Consider the following 25,224-nt stretch of genomic DNA (forward strand, 5'->3'; position numbering starts at 1 on the left):
ATAGTTTCTGTTGTAGACAAGAGTGCTGTTTCTGTAGAGTGGTTAGCTCTAAAACCTGCCTGGTTTGGATGTAGTATGTTGTTTGTTTCTAGAAATGTTGAAAGTTGTTTATTAACCAGGGTTTCAGCACATTTACACAAGGCGGGGAGTTGTGAGATGGGTCTCAGGTTGGTTAGAACGGATGGATCATGTAGCGTTTTTTTTTGTAGGGGTTTTACTATCGCTGTCTTCCATGTACTGGGAATTTCCCCTGACTGGAGTGAGGCATTTACAATGGTATTAATCATGGGGTTAACCTCATCCTTAATTGCGTGGATCAGTGCACGGGGGCAGGGATCAAGTGGTGATCCTTATTTAATTTTTAACATTGTATGTGATGTCTCAGACACATCAATTGTAGTGAAGGTATTCCATCTGATTTTATCTGGGTTGGTTTCTGAGGCTAGATTATCAATGTTTGTGATAATTTCAGGAAAGTGTTTTGTGATGTTGACTATTTTTTGTTCAAAGTAGTCTGCGATTTCATTGCAGAAGCTCTGTGATGGAGGTATTTCCTGAGACAAAAACCTTGGATCTCGAAAGCTTTTCACTACACAAAATATCTCTTTTTGATTATTCTGAGATGTTTCTATCTTGTTTGTGAAGTAGTTTATTTTGGTCTGTTTGATTTGTGCATGGTAGTTTCGTCTAGCTGTTTTATAACTATCCTGGTCATCTTTATTATAGTGTTTACGCCATATACGTTCAAATTTACGTACTGTGCGTAATTTGTCTTTTAGATCATTCGTGTACCAGGGGGCTGATATTTTCCCTTGTTTAGATTTGGATTTATTTGCTCCTCCCGAGATTATTTTTTCCCCTATGGTTCTCATCCATTTTTCATAGCTAAGATTATCAGAAGTCACATTCGCAGTTGTCAGAGGTTTGTTTTCTTTGACCCATATGGGTAGGTCCGGATGTTCAATTATTTTTGTCCAGCAGGGAGTGGATTTCTGATGTCTGGGTCCATTTGGTTGAGTTTTGATAGTTTCACTAGTGACGAGGTGAAATGGTATGAAACTATGGTCAGTCCACGTCTGGGGCAGAGGGGTGGATACTTCAATAATATCGAGGTTAGAACAGACACAGTCTAGAATATGGCCCGCTGTGTGTGTGGGGTCTTTAGTAAGGATTTTTAATCCAAGCACCTGCATGATATCTTTAAAACATTGTACGTTTGAGTCTGACATATTATCAAGATGAAGATTTAGATCTCCCAGTAGTGTAAAATTAGCTGCTTTGAGCGTCAAAGCGGTAATTACTTCCCCCATGCTGTCCAGGAAATGATTCATTTGTCCTGGGGGGGCGATAAATTAGTGCTCCAGAGAACATGAAGGGGTCATGAGCCTGAATATTAAAGGCTAAACTTTCCGCTCCCTTAATATCTTGTAATTCCGAAATGCTACATGTGAGTGTCTCACGGTGTATGATAGCAATTCCCCCTCCTCTTTGAATAGGTCTGTCAAGTCTATGTATCTTATAGCCCGGTGGTAATACGCAAGTAATATCTGGGTTTGACCATTCTCTTAGCCAGGTCTCCGTGATCATAAGACAGTCCAGATTGTTCTCAGCAAGTGGGTCATATATGTGCAAAGCATTCTTGCACATAGACCGTGCATTTATTAGTCCACCTGAAATAGTTATATATCTGCTTTTGGGGGGGTTCTTAATATAGGGTTGTATTGAGTGTTTACACATCATACATGTGATAGGTCCTAGCCATTTATCAACCTCTATGAAATGATTACAGTTTTTAGCGGTGGTATTTAGTGGCAACAGTTTATCTCTGGTTACCTGTGCAGAAGGCATTTTGAACAGGAAAGGCAGCCCCCAGCCCGTCCTTGGCGCAGACGGGCTGGACTTTGGCTCGACTTTGGCGCGCTTCCGGCGCGCCCGCTGATCGCGTCCGCTGCGCGGAGGGATCACCGTATGCTTTTTTTATACACGAGCCTTGGAGTCTAGAGCGCTGGGGCAGTGACTACGCCCAATATGTCTGCCAAAATGCTGCCTCTCACTCAGCACCTTAGTCGGCTGGGTGTGGGGCGATTCTACAGTGTTAGGCTGTATGCAATACCTAGGCAACTACATCGTGAGGGAATGTGTTAAGTATTCCATCTTATTCACATATCAGCAGGGGGGTTTTGATTCAGGCTATCTGGTGTAGACCGAAGACCACATTTTAAGCTCCACAGCCATGAAATGTAAAAATGTTTTACATCACGTTGGACCTATATGAACAAAATAGAGGAACAGCATTTAGAAAAGTTGACTTGAGTCTCTCTTCAAACCAACCAGATACCCATCTAAAATAAGTATCTAGGATTACTGATACAACAAAACACCAGCAGGCTTAATAAAAAAAAATGAGAAGGCCTTTTAGAACACAATGGATTGTACGATTTCTTTGATGACCGCCTGCACACAATACTTTTTCCACTTGTTCGTTTCACACCAATTTAAATAATAAGTGCTTCTATAGCCAAGAACTTATCAGATGAATTCAATGAGGAAATCCAGAACACACATTATATGCAAATTATTAAACATAAAACCATCGACTGTATTAGGACTATGACGGAAACAGAGGTAACTGGGCTAAAAGTAAACACATGAAATAAAACCAAAAAAACCCTTGGAAAAGAAAAGAAAAATAACACAAGCACGAATAGTGTTAGGAAAGCAGACACATTTTTTTCCACTTGCACCCAAAGAGAACAGGAACAATATGTGCTGCAGTAGTCTACATTTCCACACAAACAAACAAAGATGCAAGCAGCTGCAGTGAAAGTGTCCAGCACAGAATGAACAGGAAGAGCACAAGCAGAAATGGTAGTGCAAGTTCCATTCACACGCATATAACTTGTACAACAAAGTAAGCAAGAGGGGCACAATCCTATCACATGCATAGTAACAGGTGCAGCATAGATGGCAGCAGTACAAGCTTCCTTCCCTTCCCCACTAACATGAACGAATAGTTTCTTACCTGTCGGTGTAGTTTTGCAGCTTGAAGATCTTTCTGGATTCACTATGCTGTGCATTATTCCGCGGTCTAATGGTTGGGTCCGGAATCGTAGTCTTTTCTTTGTTTTTCTTTTTTTTCTGTAGCCCGGTGGGCGTCGACGTCCCACCTTTTGGTGTCTTTCCGTGACATCGGCACGCTTCCTGCAGAAGCTCCCACCCTTGGGCGCCATCTTCGGATTTTTCTCGTTTTGTGTTTTTGCAAATCCTTGGCAATGTTCAAGTAAGTTATTTAATCCGCTTTGTAGTTCAAGGTATCTGTTTTAGTATTGTCCTTGTTTTTTTTCCACCTGATTCTCCACCCTCATCTTTCTGACGGAGGTGGGTGGGTTCGCTAGGGAATCCAGAAAGATCTTCAAGCTGCAAAACTACATCGACAGGTAAGAAACTATTCATTTTGCAGCGTGAATCTTTCTGGATTCACTTTGCTGTGCATAGACTTTGTAGCGGTTTGTTACTTTTGTGGCGGCTGGGTGGAAGATGAGCGTTGGCTGTTGAATATAAGTTGAAGCACTTTCTGTCCTACTTGTGCTTCCTTGTTCATTTGTATATCCACACAGTAGGGCTTAGTGAACGTGTGCACTGAAGCCCATGTTGCCGCCAGGCATATGTCTTAAATGGGTGTGTTAGCCAGGAAGGCTATCGTTGCTCCCTTTTTCCTAGTTGAGTCGGCACGTGCCCCCTCCGCTACTTCTTGGTTTGCTTGTTTGTGTCAGAATTGAATAGTTTGTGCGATCCATCGTGCGATGGTCCCCTTTGTTACTGGTCTACCCAGGAAACTGCTTGCGAAGGACACAAAGAGCTGTTTCGTCTTCCTGTGTTCCTTTGTTCTTTCTATGTAGTGCATTACTGCCCATCTAGCGTCCAGAGTGTGGAGTGCCCTCTCTGCACTTGTGGTTGGTTTTTGAAAGAGACTTGGTATTTGAACTGTTTGGTTGATGTGAAACCTCGACACCACCTTTGGCATGAAGTGTGGGTCCGTTCTCATCACCACCCTATCATTGTGAATTTGGATGTAGGGTTCTTGTAGTGTTAGCGCCTGTAGTTCGCTCACCCTGCGAAGGGAGGTGATAGCCACCAAGAAGGCTGTTTTCATTGTTAGCATTTGTAGGGAAGCTTTATGAATCGGTTCAAAAGGTGCCTTCATGAGCTTTGTCAGGACTAGATTAAGGTTCCATGCTGGTGGCGGCATCCTCCTGAGAGGCGCAATCCTTTTTGCCCCCTCCATGAATCTCTTTACTATCTGTGACGTAAAGAAACTCTTTCCAGTCTCTCCTCTTGTGTATGCCACAATTGCTGCCAGGTGTTCTCTCAGAGAGGATGAGCTTAGCTTTGCCTTCAGCAGGTGCGTGAGGTTCCTTAGCACTGTTGACTCCCTTGTCATCCTTCTTCTTGCTGCACCAATGTGTGAACCTTTGCCATTTCGCCAAATAGCACCTTTGTGTGCTAGGCCTCCTTGCCTCTCGCAGTACCCGCAGGGTGCTCTCCGGTAACCTCAGGTGTATGAACTCTATGTCTTCTGGAGCCATGCTGCTAGGCTGAGGCTCTCTTGTTCTGGATGTAGTACCTCTCCGTGTTGCATGGACAGTAGGTCTTTTCTTCTCCCGAACTTGTGGGGTGCACCTTGTGCCATTTCCATTATCTGTGAGTACCATATCTGCCTGGCCCATTGTGGTGCCTGTGTCTGATGGACCTGTTTCGGATCGACCAGAGCTTTTGGTTCGATACGTTTTTTTATGCTCGACGGCTTTTTTAGGCTCAATGTTTTTGGTCAAGTCGATTACTTTTTTCGGTTCGACCGGCTTTGTGTTGTGATCCTGCTTTTGTTGATCAACACTCTTTAGGATATACGGCCTTTTTTGGGTCGGGTGTTCCTTTTGGATCGACGACCCGTTTTGGTTCGAGGCTCTTCTTCGGCTCGATAGCTTTTGACTCGATAACCTTTTTGGGTTGGGCGACCTTCTTTGGTTCAAACACCTTCTTCGGCTCAACGACCTTTGGCTCGACAACCTTCTTCAGTTAGACGACCTTTGGTTCGACGGCCTTCTTCGGTGAGACGACCTTCCATTAGACAATCCTCTTGGGTCCAACAACCTTCTTGGGGAGAATGTTACTTGGTCCTGGGCTATCGGAAGGCTTGGTTTTAGGCTTCGGAGCCGAGCCGGAAGGCGGGGCTTCTGAAGGAGCTGGTCGATCTCGGCTAAGGCCTTCAGGCGATGCTTCGACTGGAGCCTTCGGTTTTGGGATAAGCAGTGAAGGGGGCTGTGTACTCGCTGTTTGCCTAGGCGGGATCTGGTCATCGGAGTCCGACTGGTCCTCAACTGAGTCCGCCGCTTCGGGGAGGTTGTGTTCATCATCGAAGATGTTCTCCGGTTCCGGTGCCGACCGCTGCATCTCTTGCCTAGCGGCCCGTCGAATCCGGATGGTCTTATTCGAACGGAATTGGGCACACGCTGGCCAATTTTCTTCGTTGTGCTCCGGTGATAAGCACTTGTTGCATACTGTATGTTTGTCAGTATGCGGGAATTTGGAGTGGCATTGTGGGCACCTTTTGAACGGGCTCCTTTCCATTGACCGAAGGCCCACGTGGCGTCGAAAGGCCCACCGGTCCGTGTCGACGACCGGATCAAGATGGAAAGTTTTGTTGAGTCAAGAAGTACCGAACGAGAACTATACGGTCGAAGTCGAAGGCGTTTTGGCCTTTTAAAGTAGTTTAGTTTTGGGTCCGAAGTTGGAGTAGAGGAATAACATCCGAACACAATGGCGGAAAAAAACAATCTGAGGATGGAGAAGATGCCCATGCGCACTGTAGTCCAGGGGAGGAGTCACCTATCTCGTGATACTTCGAAGACTCTTCCAGGACAACAGGTGCAATCATTCGGACCCAACACTAGGCGGCGATCTATGCTAAGATATGACTTCAGCAGCCCACATGCCTCGAACAGAGGCTTTCCCTTTGTTATGTTCTCCATGTTCCACCACAACCTCTCCTCCTGCACTGCGTGTGTTACAACCACTAGATCTTCCCAACTCCCTGTAGCTTGTGACCATTGTTCTTTCAGCCATTCTTGAAATGGCCTCATGTGGAGGCGTACATTTTGGTACTAGGTGTATGCATGAGGTCATCATGTCCATGACCTTTCTCGCTGTCAGAGCTCGCCCCTTCTGGTAGAGGCGCGTCTCCTCCAGTAGTGCCTGTGTCCTCTTGTCGCTGGGGAACACCTTGCTCTGTATGATGTTGATCTGAGCCCCTAGGAAGACCTCTACTTGCTCTGGTTCCATAGAGGATTTCCCCAAGTGAATGGAGAATCCCAGGTCCATCAAGGTCTTTGTCACGCGCTGGGCATGTTCCTTGCATGTCCTGTGTGAACTTGCCTTTATTAGCCAGTCGTCCAGTTAAGGGTATACATGGATCCCTTCCCTTCTCAGGTGTGCTGCCACTGCTGTGATGCACTTGGTGAAGACCCTTGGTGCAGATTTTAGTCCGAACGCTAGGGCTGTGAACTGGTAGTGATGTTTGTTGATGGTAAATCTGAGCAGATTTTTGTGCCGCCTGTTCATCTGGATGTGCAGGTAGGTGTCTTTGAGGTCTATTGTGGCCATGAAATCTCCGTCCCCTATCTGGGGAATGACCTCGTGTAGAGACGTCATTTTGAATTTTTGTGTTTTTATGTATTTGTTTGGGAACCTGAGGTCCAGGATGGGTCTTAGTGTTACGTCCACCTTTGGTACCAGGAAGTAGGTGGAGTACACTCCTTTGTTCCTTTCTCTGGTTCGATGGCCTCCTTTTGGAGCAGTTCCTCCGCCTCCTTTTGAAGCAGTTCCAGTTCTTTCCCTGACTGTGCCCTCTTTTTTGGTTTTCTGTTTGGCGGTGTCCTTTCCAGTTCTATACAGTATCCAAACTGTATGATGTTTAGTATCCACTTGTCTGTTATCTTCTTCCACTCTCTGAAGAAGTGACTTAGTCTGTCTCCTACTGGTGTTACATGTTCTATGATATTTGGTCCTTGTAACCCTGTGTTGCTCCTCTTGTGCTCCACCCTGGGAGGCGTCCTGCGGGTGGGCACATACTGTGTGACGGCATCACTTAGAGGTGGCTTGATGGCCTCCTCTTTTGTTCTGGCCACGTCCGTTTCCTCTCCCGCGAAAGGAGTGGCCCCTTTGCTGGTTGTGCCAGTTTTGTTTTTGGTGTCCCTGCTGTGCCTGGTTGTCTCCCTAGTTGGACTGCTGGAAGGTCTGGTGTGACGTTCCAGGCTGGTTTCCCCCTCTTCAGTTCAGTCTCCATGACGGGGTACTCCTCTTCATTCCTCTGAATTGTAATGCCCCCATGGACCTTGCAGTGTCGTTTTCCTTTATAAGCTGGGTGAGTTTGTCATCCACTGGCGCTCCAAACAGTGTCTCCCCATTGAATGGGGTGCTAAGAATGTTGTGCTGAACCTCTGGTTTGAAGCCGGAGATCCTGAGCCAGGCTTGCCTTCTTTAAGTGATTCCCAACATCATCAGTCTGCTGGATGTGTCTGCTCCATCCAAGGCTGTTTTGAGGCAAGCGTTTGCCACATTCCTCCCCTCCTCCACGAGGTGTGAGGCTCTATGTTGGAACTCTTGTGGGAGGTGCTTCATCAGCTGCCCAATTTGGTCCAGGATTTGGTACTGGTGCCTATTCAGTAGGGCGTTTGAGTTCGCCATGCGCCAATGCATTGCTGCATTCCTTTCTGTCTTTCTCCCAATCAGGTCCATTCTCCTGCTTTTCTTGTCTGGTGGTGGCCCTGATGTCGTCGGCACATTTGCCCTCTTCCTTGCAGTCGCCGTGATAATGGAGTCCGGTAGGACTGTCCATCTGATGTACGGGGGATCTTTCATGGAGTGTTTGTATTTCTTCTCCGTCCTCTGCGTAACGGACCTGCATGTCGCCGGTTCCTTGAACGCCTCCTTCCCCTGAGCCATGACACTCAAGCATTAGGAGATACTGGCTCCTGGTCTGCGTGGGGAGTAGGGTCTCCAATAGGAAGCCAGACTTTTGTTTTTCTTTGTCAAGTTTGACTCCAAACGCCGTTGCAGCGTTCTTGATGGCAATATTGTGCGCCCCAATGTCGTCTGGGGCGAAGGCCTCCAAGGGTACCCGTCTACGCCCTCTTCTGGACTTTCGGTGTCAAGGTCCTGCCATTCCAGGTCCTGCGTCCCAGAGGATCGTCCGCTGGTCGTCCTCACCCTCCTCCTCATAGTAGAAGTCTTCATCCTCGTGATGTTCTAGAGTTTTGGGGCTTTTCTGCGGCTCTTCGGCCTCAAAATCCTCCTCCTCTTTTTCTAATTCGACGATAACCGTCGTTTTTTTCGACGGAATCGTGAACTGCTTGAGTCGTTCATCGAACTCCTTCTTTCTTTGAAGGATGCTATCCATTTCGGCATCGAGCCGTCTTTTCTTCCTTTCCAGTTCGGTGGCCTGTTCGGCGTCTGACTGTTCGGCTGGTCTCTTTACCGTGTATTGCGACGTAGATGTCGAAATGGGCTTCGTTTCCTTTGTCGTCACGTCCCTGAACGTTCCTTTTCGGGGACGTGCTTCGACGACCATGGCTTTTCGCCGGTCTTCGCCGCCTGGGAGTCCTTCTCGAAGGATCCGCTGGGTTCTCTGTCCTTGGATGCAGCTGCGGCCGTCGAGGTTTTCGGCATCAGTGCTCCCTTCGAGGACTTCGACTCCGTTTTTCGAGAGTCTGATTCAGACCTTCGATGGCCTGTCGTGGCTTTTGGGGGCGACGACTCTCCTACCTCTTTAGATGTTTTCTTATCGTTCTCTACAACCGTGTAGTCGTCGTCTTCTCCGGCGATGTGGTCTTCTTAGTCTGTCGAGAGTCCCAGGTCTCGAAGGGATGGTGGTTGGCCCTTCCCCTGCATGGTGTAGTTGGCCCTTCTCTGTCGCTCTCTGACGCGGAGAGTCTTCGGTGTGAAGGCCAAGCAAGCATTGCAGTCCTTGCTCTCGTGGTCGACCGGTAAGCAGAGGTTGCTTTTCCTGCAAAATTCGACTCTTCTGTGTCTTTTCCCGTCCAAAACTCTGGAGCCTCTCGGGAACGATCTAAACCCAACGGCAGAAAAAAGAATCTGAAGATGGCGCCCAAGGGTGGGTGCTTCCGCAGGAAGCCTGCCGACGTCATGGTAGGACACCAAAAGGTGGGACTTAGACGCCCACCTGGGCTACAAAAAAAAAGAAAAACAAAGAAAAGACTACGATTCCAGACCCAACCACTAGACCGCGGAATAATGCACAGTATAGTAAATCCAGAAAGATTCACGCTGCAAAACCACTCCTGCCTCTCTCTAACTTCTAAAGACATCCACAAAAGAAGAGGGAAGGAAGTGGCAGTAGTTGGAAGCAGAATACTGCAAGACTCTGCTTGCTGTGTAATCCCATTGTATGGGGAAAGGGTTAATGCTAAATTTCTAAATTGGTTATAGAAACAAATTAAGCATTTGGAAAAATGTGTTGAAATATTCCTATAAAGTGAAAAGATGAAAATTGTGAAAGTGTGCGTTTTAAGGCCATTTCCACTTATCTTCAGCATGGACACAACTCTAGTGGAAGGAATAAAGCAGTAAAGATATTATCTCTGGAAGAAGATAAAGCTACACTTACCAGGAGGGACCATGGGTGGTTCGTTATACCAGGTGCTTTCCACAAGCTTTTTTGGGAATAGGGTTTTCAAGGGCCGAGAAGGAATCTTACCTGCAACTGATGATGGGAGTCTTACCGGCAAAACAACACCTCCCACCATGGAAAAGTTTAGAAACAACAACGAACTGTAGATGCTGCGGCGACCCTAAAGAGGACGTTCTGCATTTACTGTGCAGTTGCAAAGGTCTATAGAAACATCGAAGACTACTACTAAAACCACTGTGGAAACAAAGACGGATTCGAATATGCATACAAGCATTAAAAGGCTGTTTTGAAGGAGGAGACATTCAATTAGCCTGTAGACTGGTACGTTTTAGGAGCATAGCAAAAATCAAGTTAAATCCATCTGCTAGCACACAATTCGATTATAAATGCTTCCAAAACCAGTTACACAATCTCTGTCAAGTATTGTTCCAATTTTAAAAACTTTTCATTCACTATGATGATTATACTTGCCTTCATAGTTAGATTTATCATGAATTTCAGGGTATAGTGAGAAGAAAAATAGTATTTGTCTAACATTTGCCAATTCAAAACCATCTGCCCTTTCACTGTTTTTTAATCTTTGCACAGTTTCTATGATTTTTCATTTATTACTACTTCATAAACAGTATAAACATAATAGTATAAACACACTGTTCATTTTTAATGGTTTTAAATTAATCTCACTGCAAAGAAATAAGCTGTTTTCATGCGTTTTTGCACAGGTGCTTTTTTTAAATGTATTTTTATAATTGCAAAGATTTTCATTAATCATGCAATAAGGATAATTTCAATAGTGGAAGAATATAATGGAATTCTGGGGTAAATTGTCTGGTAAAGTCTGGACCCAGGAGGACGGGTAAGGGATGCCACATCTAATGTGTTAATCCTCAGCTAAAAGGTAGGTCCTGTGTGTTGGTGAAACATGCTTCTTTATAGCTTGCTTTTAGTTGTTCGATGGCCACTATATATAAGTCTGAAAAACAGTGCACCAGAGTAAATCATAGAAAAGTGCACCACTGGGATTGTCTGGTCACAGTTCAGCAGTATCAGTGGCTGTGCCCTTACTATTTTCTAACTGATGGCTCCTGTAGCTTGACTTATCTCAAAAGAAGAGGTGCAGAATTTCAGCTGAAAGCAGAGGAGCCCGCCACTTTAAATACTTCATCCCTACTTGAATGTACAAAGCTCTACGCTTTATATTGGGCTTAGGGTAGTAAATGAAGAACCCGTTCAAATAAAGACAGAATCTAAAACATTACAGCAGCGGTCTGCTCAGCTATGCCTTACAACTGATCGTTGATTAAAGTCTACATTTCAGGACCAGACCAGGCAAATATTAAATAACACTACGCTTTTAAGTTTTCTTTGGAACTGCTGTTTAGAGCAGTATCGAGCAGGAGAGCAACTTGAAATCTGTTAAAACTGCTTGTTTTTAAGCAGAGTGGGTTTAACCACAATAAAGTGATCCACCTTGATATAGTTTGCATATTTCCAAAGTAGCTAGAAATACAGAGTGAATGAAATAGAGAGGGGAAATGCGAAGGAAAAGCACATAAGGGAAGGGACACGGGCATGAGTCTGAATAACTTTAATGCAGAGAGGTAACATGGGTTCTATTTGTATCCACGGTTTAATCTTTCTAGACACATTTCTGCACGTTTTACCTACTGAATATTGAGGAAATTCCAATCCGCTCAAATAAAATATTTCTATTTTTCGATCGGTCATTCAACCAAACCAACTGTCTCCATGACGTTACAACAAGAAAATAACTAACGCTCAGAAAAGTAATTACTAACAATTGTGGGCTAAGTATACTTACATGTCACATGAACAAAAGTGCCTACTGTTAGGCATTTATAATCCATTACTTAGTTTAATAGTGAGACGTAGATAGATTTTTGGAGAAGCTATACATGTATATGTGAAGGGATATTTTAATTTGCAAATTAATTTTAAGAAAAAGTCTTCTTACCTTTGCTAGGCGCTCTTTCTTGTCCCACCAATCATCGAAAGCTCTAAATGCAACAACTTCAACCATTTTTCGGTTTAAATCCCTTTTCATTATTGCTTTCAGTTCTTTGACTATAATCGAGAGGATTCCATCCACAGTAGCCTTGTGCGGATCTTCCTTTTTAGGTTCATAACCTGGAGGTGGAACCGAAGGGTCAAACTTAGGAAGCGGTGACCATGCTGGTCCATGAGAGAGATTTGAAGTAACAGAAAAGGAGCGGTATGACGGAAGGTTCACAAATTGCATTCCACTTCTCATTAACGGTGTGTAGGGATACGAGCTCGGTCCCTGTCCCTGCATCACACGGCTCATCATGTGAGTTTGCATCTGAAAGGACATCGGCAGTCCACCCCATTGACTGCCCAAAGTATTTACAGTCTCACCCTGGACTAAAGGGAACATTCTGTGGTGAAAAGGAGGAAGAGGGGACAGTATATGTGGTAGTGGAACCCCTGGGGGACCAGGGAGAGGAGGGGGTGGGACTGGAACTGCAGGAAGAGTTGGTGGAGGAAGTGGAGGTGGCATTGGAAATCTTGGTTGCGGTGGTTGAGGTGGTGGAGGTGGAAGAGGTGGTGGAAGTGGTGGGAAGCCTGGGGGTGGGAGGGTCATAACAGGAGGCAAAACGATTGGACTGTTGACTGCAGAGTTCAACACAATGGATTTGGCACAGTCTACACTTGAGTTGGGGGAGTTATTCATTTCATCATCAGAAATGTCCATGTCTTCTCCAGACAAGGGCTGACCCTGCAAGAAGAAAACAAAATCACATTCAACATAAAGAACGCAAAATGTGTGCACGAAAAATATTCAACATATAACAAATCCTCCTTGAGAACACTACAAAATGTAGGTCTCATAATATCCTTTATATAATATTTAAGATGTGTCTTGTTTAATGTTCAGATCAAAATATTTTTTCACAAGTGGTTCTCCAACATCATTACAATATGAGACACAACTGAAAGCCATTTCTTCTTATTAGTTTATTAATCTGTGCAAATGTTTTGATGTATGCAAGTATGGTATTCATTTGCAATATATGAATTTGAAAGCAGCCAGTGAATAAAAAGGTTATCTTACCACTCTCCTCCCCTTTACTCATCCCAAACCTCCTGCTACTGATATGAGCGCCCCCCCAAAAAAAGAGTAAAAAAAACCCTTTCTAGACCCTTCCCTCTTCTATCCCTCCACTATCCCTTTCAATCCAACTAACAGACTAACATATCCGGAGCTCAAACTAATTTCCTTTTTCCCCTACACCAGTTCCCCACTAATCCTGTTTGGGTCCCAGAGTAGCGTGCTACCTGCCGAAAAGCACATCAGTACCTCATCGGGGTAGGAGGCACTATATAATTCCAATTCTTCTATCCCTCTACTATCCCTTTTCAATCCAAATAAACTCACATGTCTCCGCTCAAACTAATTTAACAACTCCCAATACTAATTCACCCCGAATCCTTTTTGGGTTCCAGAGTAGCGTGCTACTCCTGGAAAAATGCTTTGAAATCTTGTCAGGGGTAGCAAAGCTATATAAATGCAATTACAATAAAAGTTCAGCCTATGCTAAACTGTAGCTTTTAACACCACCCTTTAGACAAGCTTTCTATTAGTGCACTTTTTAGGCATTTATTTACAATAAGCTTTGTGTTTTGCCTTTCCTGTGGAGCATATGCTGTATACCATCTCTCTGATTGGCTCCTTGTATTCTACCATGAATGCTTGCTTTCTAGGATCGCTTTTCTTTTTCAAGAGTCACTCCACAAGAGTAAGTCTTTTCAGTTGTCTCCTTGTATTCTAGTTCAGGAAGCAGTGAATGTGTTGCATTTCTATGAAAAGTTTTCCGGGGTCAATTCTTTCTGCTTGTCTGATTCTACTTCTATCTGCCACTACCAAATCATCCATTTTGCATGCCAGTGATGAACAATGTTCTGTTTATAAGCTTATTTATTTGGTCAGTGCGCTTCACTACTAGCATAACTTAATCCTCTTTCTCAATTTCACACTTGTGCCATAGGCTCCGGAAGTAGGGGAGTTGGAGGTACTGAAGAATGCCCAAACTAACCACAACGAAGTTCAGAAGCGAGTGAGCAACAAACAGGGCTTTACATTTTGCTTTTATCTGGTTATATTTGCTGTGCATTCAAAGACAGAGGTCAAATACTAGGCTCCATCTTCCAAAGGGGAGCTTGGTGTTTTCTTCTTTTTCTGACTACCACGTGAGAGGAATCATGTGATAATCTTGCTCAGTTCTGGAGTGTGATAGAAAAGGCTGAAGTCTGTTAACTTTTCTAGCACACAAAATTTAAATGCCTATACATTAACGGTGCACATTCTTCAGAATATATCAGATATAGGAAAAGCACAAACGAAACACGTTTTTTTTGTAATTCTGAAGTGCTGTGGAAAGAAATATTTTAGTGTGTATATATATATATATATATATATATATATATATATATACACTGCAAAGTCAGGTAGGCACACTCTCAGAATGCAGTAAAAGTAGTCACAGTTATGCAGAAAGCAGTTTCATAAACCACTTTCTGCATAACTGTGACTACTTTTACTGCATCCTTAGAGTTTGCCTACCTAACATTGCAGTGGATTTCTAGCCGGTACACTCTGCTGGCATGCGCACCACCTCCCACGGGTCCCTCAGTTCCAGAAAGGGTCAATCACACATGCAACAGCAGCTTACCCAGTAGCTAGGCACTTCGAAAGCAATCATGGAAAGGATGCGTCTCTGCTAAGATATTTCGCGATAGATTGTGTTCCTCCCCAAAGGAGAGGCGATGATAGAGAGTCACTGTTACGGAAACTTGAGACTCGCTATATAATACTTTTAGATACTAAGGCACCGCATGGCCTTAACATTGGGGAGGATTGCCACACCTATCTCTGTGATTCTTGTTGAATATGTCACCCATGAACCATTCGACCTGAGTTGTTGTTTTCAAACTGCACCTTTTAATGTTGAACTGTGGATCGTACAATCTGTACAAACAACTTGATCCTTTTTTTCCCTCCATGACCAATATAAATTTCAAAATTTTGATTTATTTAATTTTCACGCACTTGGTAGCACTTTATTGCCATCAGCTAATGTTGCACAAATAGCATATTTGCACAATACAATGTTTACATCTCAGGTTTTGGTATTCGCCCACTTGGGCAATATTATACTTTGTGTTGATTCCTTGATAATAGAATAACACAATTGGATCAAACTTTGTAAATGAATTGACTACAATTTTAGTTATATTTTAATATTTATATAACTATTTATTTGGCTTTTAACTTTTATAACAATTTTAAAAGTTTCTTATTGCCGTTGCCATGTAAATTTCATGTATTAACATGTATTTTCCCGAGTGTTTCAACATTGTGCACGTTTTCATATTGTATGATATTAACCAAGAATTTATGATGTTTATTGTGTGACAATTGTGTTATACAGGCATTCATGCCGTAATGATATACTTGCAAAGTTAGAAACATTGACAGTATTTTTTCTGTTTCTATCACACGTGATGGCATTATGCACTTTAAATGGGTGATCAGCCCTCGTGACGTTGTCATGTGATCAAGGCTATCTCTAGCCGAAACGCGTCATGGCGGACTGGTGCTGGGCTAAAAACTAAAATAAAAATATTTGCACCAACATATGGGTCTTGCTGGTTCCTGTGTTTGCTGATCAGCTGAACTGCTGTGTTGGTTTATCTGCGGGAGCGCCACGTACCTTATATATATATATATATATATATATATATATATATATATAGCGTACCCCACTGCTTGATCACGCTCTGGGTGCCTGCTGCCATCTTCCTTATTAACAGCACAAATACAAGGAGAATTTCTATTATGCCCCCCATTCTGCCTTTCATTTCTGAGCCACGATAATAGCTTGTGGCATCAGTTAATATGTTAATAATTTGTTTTTTTTACATACCTCTTCGCATTGCACCTCATTAGGTGCTGTAATTAACCGGTTCTGTGCACCAATTTAATTATGCTTAATTTAACAAAAAATATGGAATTCTGAATTTTCCTTAACGAAAATTAAAATGCCTGCTATTCAGATCGGAGTATTGACTCTAAGGTATCGTCCTATAAGCCTTTGACCCTGTGGTTGGCTGCAAGAATAAAGAGAATCCTTATACTACCTAGTATCTTGCTCAAGGGCCTCTGCGGAACAGTACCAGGTAGCTGAGGCATGACTGCCTGTGTACTGCTGAATATGAATTTCACACCAACCTGATTTTCAGCATTTAGATCTTCATATGTTCTACTGATGTTAAGTGTTTTGTAGTACCTTAACTGCTTGGGAACGGTTTTCAGAATTTCTTTAATCATGTTGTTCGCATTGGATGCGTTATTTTTATTTTTTCCGGCATAAGTGCTCTGAGATTAAACATGGGGGATTCTTCTAGGGGGGTTCATTCATTTGACTTTCTATTTTTTTAAATTATTTCCATGAAACTTGACGGATTTTTTAATTGTTTCATTACAAAGAAGCTCTAACTTTACTAATATGGTGTACAAACTCCTCAATGCCCTCCAATAAATATTTTTCCTATGAATTCTGACATTGAGGCACTTCCCCAGAAACTAATGCTTGAGGAGATATCTGCTATAATATGAAATTTAGCAACTATGAAAGTCTTGTAATAAGAATGTTAATTAATGAGATTTTAAGCATCTTCAGTGTTTAGCCAGAATAGGAATTTTTCCACAAATAAGAGTCCTAGCGTATGCAGAGCCTAAGCATAAATGAAGCTCCTGCAAACAACCGGGTACCTGCAAGAAGCGCACTGTAAGTCTACCATAATCAGAAACATGGTCATCAGAGCCATGTTACAGTCAAATTCCTGATGCACCTAAGGCATTGTTATTGTCAGAAATGTATCATAGCCTGGATATTGGCCCAGTCTGGAAATTGGAGGTATCCGAGTCTTGGTGTAGACCGAACCCTGCCATGAACACAATAGTGGCATAAACACAGCTCTAGTATGATCAAAACCATATACCCAGAGCCATGCGTCGGAGGTCTTACTTCCTGGGAGTTCTGTCACACAGAGCCTGGGCACGATTAGAAAAAAAAGATATACATGAGAGCGCAGGTATTATGGAAGCCTTCTCATAATGAGCCTGGCACACATGCAGAACCCTGTAGCATAGCGGCTTGACCAATGTTTATTATAGACCGCATACCTAGAAATAATATTAAATGACCTTTTAAAATATTTGGAAAATGAAATGCTACATTTTGTATATTGAAGATGGGTAAATTAGTAGTAATACTTGTTAGGTGAACAAGCGCAAGGGTGTGAAAAATGTCTTCAGAGTCTAGAACACCATTTAGACTTGAATGCGAGCTGCTAAGCCTAATTAAAATCAATGCAAATAATGTTTGCAATGAGACTGTATGGAGGGATTGGTACACTTTTTATACTTGGGCACAAATGAGGAAAAACGCACACAAACCGTAATTTAATCCAAATACCAGGCACTATAAGAGTATGCTTATTGGTTACCATGAGAATTATCACCTTTAAACATCTGGTGGTAAGTGCCCGGCTTAACACAAAAGGATTGCATTTTTCACTTAAAAAGGTCCATCTATGTAAAGATGTTGCAATATGTTTTACAACCTAATCAGACATCAGCAAACAAAGGGACATTCTGGAGGCCTTGTGAATGTTGATTATGCAACATTGGATAGGAGAACATTTTTTCTTTCTTTTCACTAATGGCCACCGTAAACCCCTAATGGGTCTTAATGCTGAAATTGGACCCAACACAATTTTGTTGCCAGTGTGAGATTTAATGTAAAACACAGTCAAAAGGGCACCTTAGAGATACCCCCTGAAAAATGACTTGTCCTGGTATGGTTCCTGACTGGCTAACAGCCATCTGCCACCACCAGACAGATTTCTGGACCCCTAGGTAGAGAGCCCTCGCTCTCTGGGTCCTGAAACAAAGCCCATCCTGGGCTCTGGGCTTAGGAGTCATGCCTCCTCCCCCAGGATGGGCAGGGTCCACGAAAGGGATGTTTCATATGCCTGCCGCCTTTGTTAGCAAGCCACAGCTTTTTGCTGCTATCAGCAACTGGCCCCCACAGGTCTTGACCCCCACTTTGGATGGGAGAATCAGCAGGAAAAACTAGTCAGGAAGGGGGTGTGCCCACCTTTGACAATCCCACCCCTCAGATGGGGGAGGCAAAGTGAAGTACACATCTCAGTCACCTCCTTCGTGAAGATGAGGGGACTTACCCAATCAGGAAGAGGACTATGCCTCCATCCCACTGGAAGGTGGCATAATAGAGGGTGCAGACACACCAGGGAAGGGACCCCTTGGTCCTCACCTGTACACCCCTGTAACGCCCCTAAAGCCGTTGGTTGTCCCTGCCCAGCCTTCTCATCCAAGCCAGCAGCGTTTCTTCCCAACCGAAGTCCTCCAATGGTTTGCACTGGGAGTCCAACACCTAATTTACAACCTGCACCCTGCTGCCGGAGTAGAGCTGAAGGTGCACTTTTTGGTGCCTACTTGTGGCCTCTTTTGTGCCTACCTTTGATCCCTGGGCCATGACCCAGAAACCTCAGGTACCTACCTGTGATCCGTAGTCTTCCGAGTACCCCCTGTTTCCAAAGCACTACATTGGGCTCCCACCTTATCCTTTGTCCTCTGCAAACGGCCGCCCCTGTACCGCTAGGGGTGCACTCTTTACCTATCTGACCCCTGCCCTGTGTAAGTGCTACCAGTTCAAGATGAATAACAAAACTCAGTACTTACCTGTAAGTCTGTAACCCGGTTTTCCTCCACAGGAATACATCAAACTGCCTCATAACATTACATTGCATATCTTTTTCACTGAAAGGTCTAACACTGTATTTGATTGACATGTACAGAAAGCTTTCATAAACACTGTAAAGTATTTCTTGCATTTACAAGATTATACTGCATTCCTGAAAAGTACTGTCAGTGACGAACTGTATAACTTACCTGCACAAGGTGATTCTTGGTTCTAGTAATAAAAATAAAGTAACAACGGACCCCGAACGGGTTCTCAGTCATCTGGGGGAGAAGCAAACTCACACTCGCCTCTGAACGACATACCAGAAACAGAAGACAATGAAGAGCAATGACTTCCCGATGCGGCCTATGTAGGCCAATTGTAACGCTGACCGGGAGTGCTGCCATGGACACTGGGCAGAGGTCCTTCGTGGTCAAGGAGGGGGGCCGCCGACTCCGGAGAGTCCTTCACCCCAGCGAGCAAGTACTGTGTTTTGGGTTGGGATCAGGCACTCTGCTGAGTTGGGGGGGTGGGCAGTTTTAGGTCCGGTTAGCAGGGGGGCAGGGAGGGGGGGTGTTGGGGGGCGGGAGGTTTTGCATTTTTCATACTGTTCTACTGGTCAAGATTGGAACTATATGATACACGCTAACCGTAAGGCGAAACATTGGAAATGCGCTCGCACACAATCACCACGACATACTAATGTCAGCCACCACAGATGTTATGGCACACTCCACACGGGTTGACACAGGAAGGGAGGCAGCCAGGACGGGGCAGGTGACACTGTTGTGCCTCATGACGTGAATTGTTAGGGGCCTAGAGGATAAAGTTAAAAGAGGTTTGGTGTTACAGAGTATAAAAAGACTAAACCCAGCCCTGGTCCTACTCCAAGAAACACACTTGACAGGCACAGCAACCAAAGCACTAGATAGGAAGGGCTACAGTATGATCGTATATTCAGAGTTCACTAGGGGGTCCCGTGGTACAGGGATTCTGATGCACCGCTCTTCGAGAGTCATACTCCAATCCACGAAACTAGACACACAGAGACGTTTTGCGGCGGCACATGGGCAGTGGGAAGGAAGGCCGCTCAATGTGGTCTCGGTATATATCCCGCCGGCACTACATGCAGTCGCACTACCAGAGTTGGGGAAATTCCTGCTAGACCTTCCAGAGGGGGATCTCATCTTAGGGGGGGGACTTCAACGCAGTGGCACACAACACACAAGACAGATTCCCGGTGAGAACTCAGTCTCCCGGGCCCTCCCGGCTATATGATTTTATGGAAGCACAGGGCTTGGTGGACCTTTGGCGGCGATTCCACCTAGACGACCAGCAATACACGTATCACTCAGCGGTCCATGATAGTTTATCACGGATCGACTATTTCCTAACACTGGGACACGGCACCCTCACTATAGAAGACGTACAAATCAAACCAAGGGGTTTTTCGGATCACTCTTCCCTGACACTGAGTCTCTCCAACCCTGGACGGACCCGAACACGCATCTACCCGATCCACCCGGGTACCTTAAAGTACCCTTAGTAGCAAAAGCGCTTAAGAGAGGGACGAGGACATACCTCGCTGAAAACGTAGGGTCCGTTACGTCCCCCATTATCCTATGGGAAGCGTACAAAACGGTTCTCCGGGGACAGGCTATCTCCACTATCACAAGGTACAAACGCACACAAAAACAAGAGCTCCTAGACCTGGAAGACAGACTCGCCAAGGCCAACAGAGATCATGAGACTGGCCCGCCGAGGGATACGCTGCACAGGCTCCGACTGTGTCAGCAGCGTCATACCGACCACATACGCCGCAGGGTAGTGGACAATATAGCGACGACAGCACACCGAATCTACGACGTAGGTGACAAAGCTGGTAGGCTTCTTGCCTGGTTAGAGAAAAAACGGGAAGGGCAGAGGGCTATCCTACACTTGAGAGATCCTGCAGGGGTATTACAAACCCGTCCCTCATTGATGGTTGAACTCCTGGCGGACCACTTACAAACAGTATACTCCCCTGAATTCGATGTCACTCGGGAGATGGCGGAGGCGTCTCTCGCAGGAGTACCCACTCGCACCCTGTCGCAGGACAATAAAGAAGAGTTGGAAACAGACCTGACCGCTGAGGAGTTACAGATAGCCATCACTGCACTACACTCAGGGAAAACATTAGGCCCCAATGGGATACCGATTGAATGGTATAAAACCATGTCGGAAACGCTTGCGACGCCCCTACTACATATGTTTAAGGCCAGTCTGGAACAAGGACAATTACCGCCCGATCAACGCACAGCGACTATAATAACAATACCGAAACCCGGCAAGCCACCTGAGGACTGCGGGTCATACCGCCCAATATCCCTACTTAATGCCGAGAGCAAGATTTTAGCGAAACTACTAGCCAACAGACGGTTACCTCATCTGGCACACCTAATACATCCTGACCAATCCAGATTCATGCCGCACAGGAGCACGGCGATGAACCTCAGGCGCCTACACGGCGTGATGGCGCGAGTTCCATTACTGTCGGAACCAGCAGCTGTCCCGTCGCTTGACGCCAAAATGGCGTTTGACCTGGTGGAATGGCGCTACCTCTTTGCAGTTCTGGAGCATATGGGTTTCGGCCCGAAATTTATAGCATGGATTAGACTTTTGTACAAAAACTCTGTAGCCCGAGTGACGGCAAATGGCCACATCTCGAGAGAAATTCCACTAGCGAGGGGCACGAGACAAGGTTGTCCACTCTCGCCACTACTGTTCGCTCTGGTGCTGGAACCCTTAGCCACCATCATTAGGACCACCCAGTTACTGATTGGCATACGGTGGGGAGGCGACTGGGAATACAGGGTGTCATTATATGCCGATATTTACAACAAGGGGTGGTGAGGGACAGAGTCTCTGAATTAAACAGAATACTCTCACCCAGTCAAGAGATCAGGGCTAGATCCAACACCGTTTTTTAGCTCACTGCACCATCCCAGTTTCAGAACCTGACTGTATGCAAATTAGTCTGTTCCTGTCCCAGTGCATGATGGGAACAGGGCAAACCAAACTACAAAAGCCAATTCTTACACTGGGAAGGAAACAAGCTACCGGGGACCGGTTTCTGGCATTTCAGCCTCTTCGGCCCGGCTTGCTTGAATCCTGATGGTGCAATGAGCAAGGGACTCACATCTGAGTATACCCTTCCACGCTTAGGGTGGACAAAAATATTTACAACAAGGGGTGGTGAGGGACAGAGTCTCTGAATTAAACAGAATACTCTCACCCAGTCAAGAGATCAGGGCTAGATCCAACACCGTTTTTTAGCTCACTGCACCATCCCAGTTTCAGAACCTGACTGTATGCAAATTAGTCTGTTCCTGTCCCAGTGCATGATGGGAACAGGGCAAACCAAACTACAAAAGCCAATTCTTACACTGGGAAGGAAACAAGCTACCGGGGACCGGTTTCTGGCATTTCAGCCTCTTCGGCCCGGCTTGCTTGAATCCTGATGGTGCAATGAGCAAGGGACTCACATCTGAGTATACCCTTCCACGCTTAGGGTGGACAAAAATATTTACAACAAGGGGTGGTGAGGGACAGAGTCTCTGAATTAAACAGAATACTCTCACCCAGTCAAGAGATCAGGGCTAGATCCAACACCGTTTTTTAGCTCACTGCACCATCCCAGTTTCAGAACCTGACTGTATGCAAATTAGTCTGTTCCTGTCCCAGTGCATGATGGGAACAGGGCAAACCAAACTACAAAAGCCAATTCTTACACTGGGAAGGAAACAAGCTACCGGGGACCGGTTTCTGGCATTTCAGCCTCTTCGGCCCGGCTTGCTTGAATCCTGATGGTGCAATGAGCAAGGGACTCACATCTGAGTATACCCTTCCACGCTTAGGGTGGACAAAAATATTTACAACAAGGGGTGGTGAGGGACAGAGTCTCTGAATTAAACAGAATACTCTCACCCAGTCAAGAGATCAGGGCTAGATCCAACACCGTTTTTTAGCTCACTGCACCATCCCAGTTTCAGAACCTGACTGTATGCAAATTAGTCTGTTCCTGTCCCAGTGCATGATGGGAACAGGGCAAACCAAACTACAAAAGCCAATTCTTACACTGGGAAGGAAACAAGCTACCGGGGACCGGTTTCTGGCATTTCAGCCTCTTCGGCCCGGCTTGCTTGAATCCTGATGGTGCAATGAGCAAGGGACTCACATCTGAGTATACCCTTCCACGCTTAGGGTGGACAAAAATATTTACAACAAGGGGTGGTGAGGGACAGAGTCTCTGAATTAAACAGAATACTCTCACCCAGTCAAGAGATCAGGGCTAGATCCAACACCGTTTTTTAGCTCACTGCACCATCCCAGTTTCAGAACCTGACTGTATGCAAATTAGTCTGTTCCTGTCCCAGTGCATGATGGGAACAGGGCAAACCAAACTACAAAAGCCAATTCTTACACTGGGAAGGAAACAAGCCCCCTTTTCTGAATCATTATATGCCGATGACATGTTGATCTACCTAACAGACTTAGCAACAGGTATTCCGGTACTGCTGGCCTTGTGTGAGAGGCATGGCACAGCCTCGGGGTACAAAATAAATTGGTTGAAATCTGTGCTCTATATGCTACACGGCACGCCGCCGAACCTAAGTGCGGACTGCCCATTATTGTTGGAGTCCACCTCCTTTAGATATCTAGGGATCCAAATCACACGAGAGCATGCGACCTTTCAAGACCTAAATCTAAGACCGCTGCTCGACAGGTTAAAAGCAGACGTGCGCCACTGAAAAACCCTCCCGTTGACACTGTTGGGCAGAGCCGCACTTTTCAAGATGATGGCATTGCCCTGTTTCCTATATGTCCTGGAAAATACGCCAGCGTTGGTCCCATCGTCGTTCTTCCGACAAATATCGACTCAACTATCCAGCTTACTGTGGGGAAACAGACCTGCCAGGGTGGCACATGTGAAATTGATTCGAGACTGGTATAGTGGGGGGATGGCACTCCCAAATTTGGAACTGTATTACTGGGCAGCTCACCTCAAAGTGATTAACCAGTGGATACACTGACCGCAGGACGACCCGGCGTATACAGCGGACAGACGGCAGCTAGGGACAAACGCGCTTCTGGCCCCACTCTACAATAAAGGTTTGACGGCAAAACTTAGCGGTCCGACTAAACACACTGTGACGCTATGGCATAAAGCCCAAACACGACTAAAATGGGAGGGAGTGGTTACACGACTCACACCCCTGTGGGACTCCAGAATTTTGGGAAATCTGAGACACAGTAAAGGCTTCGAACAGTGGGACAATATCGGGATCTCCACGGTGGGCGATATGTGGACGAGGGATGGGGTGGTTTCGTTTGAGACCCTGAGGGAACAGTACGAATTGGGCATTACTGAAACATACCGTTACATACAGATTCGTCACGCATTAATGTCAGCAATAGAACCAGGCACTAATGTCCCAGAATCGGCCCCGTTGGAGGACCGACTACTTACAGACTACATGGAAGCCAGTGCTACTTCCCTCACTTACCGTAAACTCATAAACAACTTACCCGACCCGTTGCAGAAATTGAAGGAAAAGTGGGAGGGGGACATAGGGGAACTAGATGAGACAGACTGGAACGCGGCGCTGGCGTCACCTAAAGAAGCTCGCATCTCGGCAAGATTTAGGTTAGTGCAATTTAAAATATTGCACCGAGTATACTATACACGCACCACTTTGCACAAAATCCAAAGAGCAGACCACCCATACTGCCTGAGGCACTGTGGAGAGGAGGGCACTTTGTACCACACCCTATGGTCCTGCCCCAGCATGGTGGACTACTGGCGGCGAGTTTGTTTGTTGAATGTATGGGGCCCAAACAATTTAACACCACATGGAAGGCAATGGGTGGTCATTGAAACGATGTTAGCAAAGCGAGATATAGCGCAGAAATGGGGATCATCCGAGACGCCGACCCTGGCACAGTGCTGCCGGAATATGGACATGCTTATGGTGGTGGAAAGGGCAGTGTACCAACAAAGAGCCAACCCACATAAATGGAACAAAATATGGACACCTTGGAACTCTTATAGGGGGGAGCTGTGTGAGCCGCTGCCAGAAGAGGAAGACATGGATAGCTCAGGGGATGAGGAGGATACTGAGTAGGGGAGGACGGAAGGTGGAGATGGGTTAAGACAGGGTAACCCCAGGGTTTTCCGGGCTCGCATGGTTGGCATAATGGATCTGCAAATTGTGGCATTAATGGCTTTGCCCGTTGTAATAGTTGATTTGAACGCTCCACTGATCTATCTAAAATGTACCAATTATCCAATCGATGACCTTTAAAGTTAAGAGTTGTATAATAAAAATGAAAAAGTTGCGCTACTGGTTGACTGCAGCTGAATGTTGACGCTGCAACCAACGAAAATATAGGACTGTTTATCGATATGTGATGCAACAATCAAAACAAATTTAAAAAAAAATAAAAATAACAAAGTAACAATTTTTTATACAAAAAACTAGTCTGGATTCAGTATGAGTGTGTAACATCATTTCTTGCCTGAGTGTACAACAAATGCTTAACACTAGTCTCTGATAAGCAGGACTGCTCAGCCCAGCTACCACTACATTGAGAGTAAGGTTCTATCTACTTATACCTCTACCATACCTTTGGGGACTACCTGGACTCTGTGCACACTATACCTCTTTA

General features: G+C 45.1%; 1 protein-coding gene across 4 annotated transcripts in view; it reads right to left on the reverse strand.

The window, feature by feature from the left end:
* SETD1B (SET domain containing 1B, histone lysine methyltransferase) overlaps positions 1–25,224 on the reverse strand; it is a 402,280-nt gene that overhangs the window by 217,410 nt on the left and 159,646 nt on the right. For all 4 annotated transcript variants that reach the window (XM_086942988.1, XM_086942987.1, XM_086942986.1 and 1 more), the window contains exon 7: positions 11,682–12,464. In XM_086942988.1, coding sequence (XP_086799114.1) covers positions 11,682–12,464 — 783 coding nt within the window. The remainder of the gene's footprint in view (positions 1–11,681; positions 12,465–25,224) is intronic.

Source organism: Lissotriton vulgaris, chromosome 11 (assembly GCF_964263255.1).
Source record: "Lissotriton vulgaris chromosome 11, aLisVul1.2, whole genome shotgun sequence".
NCBI lineage: Eukaryota > Metazoa > Chordata > Amphibia > Caudata > Salamandridae > Lissotriton > Lissotriton vulgaris.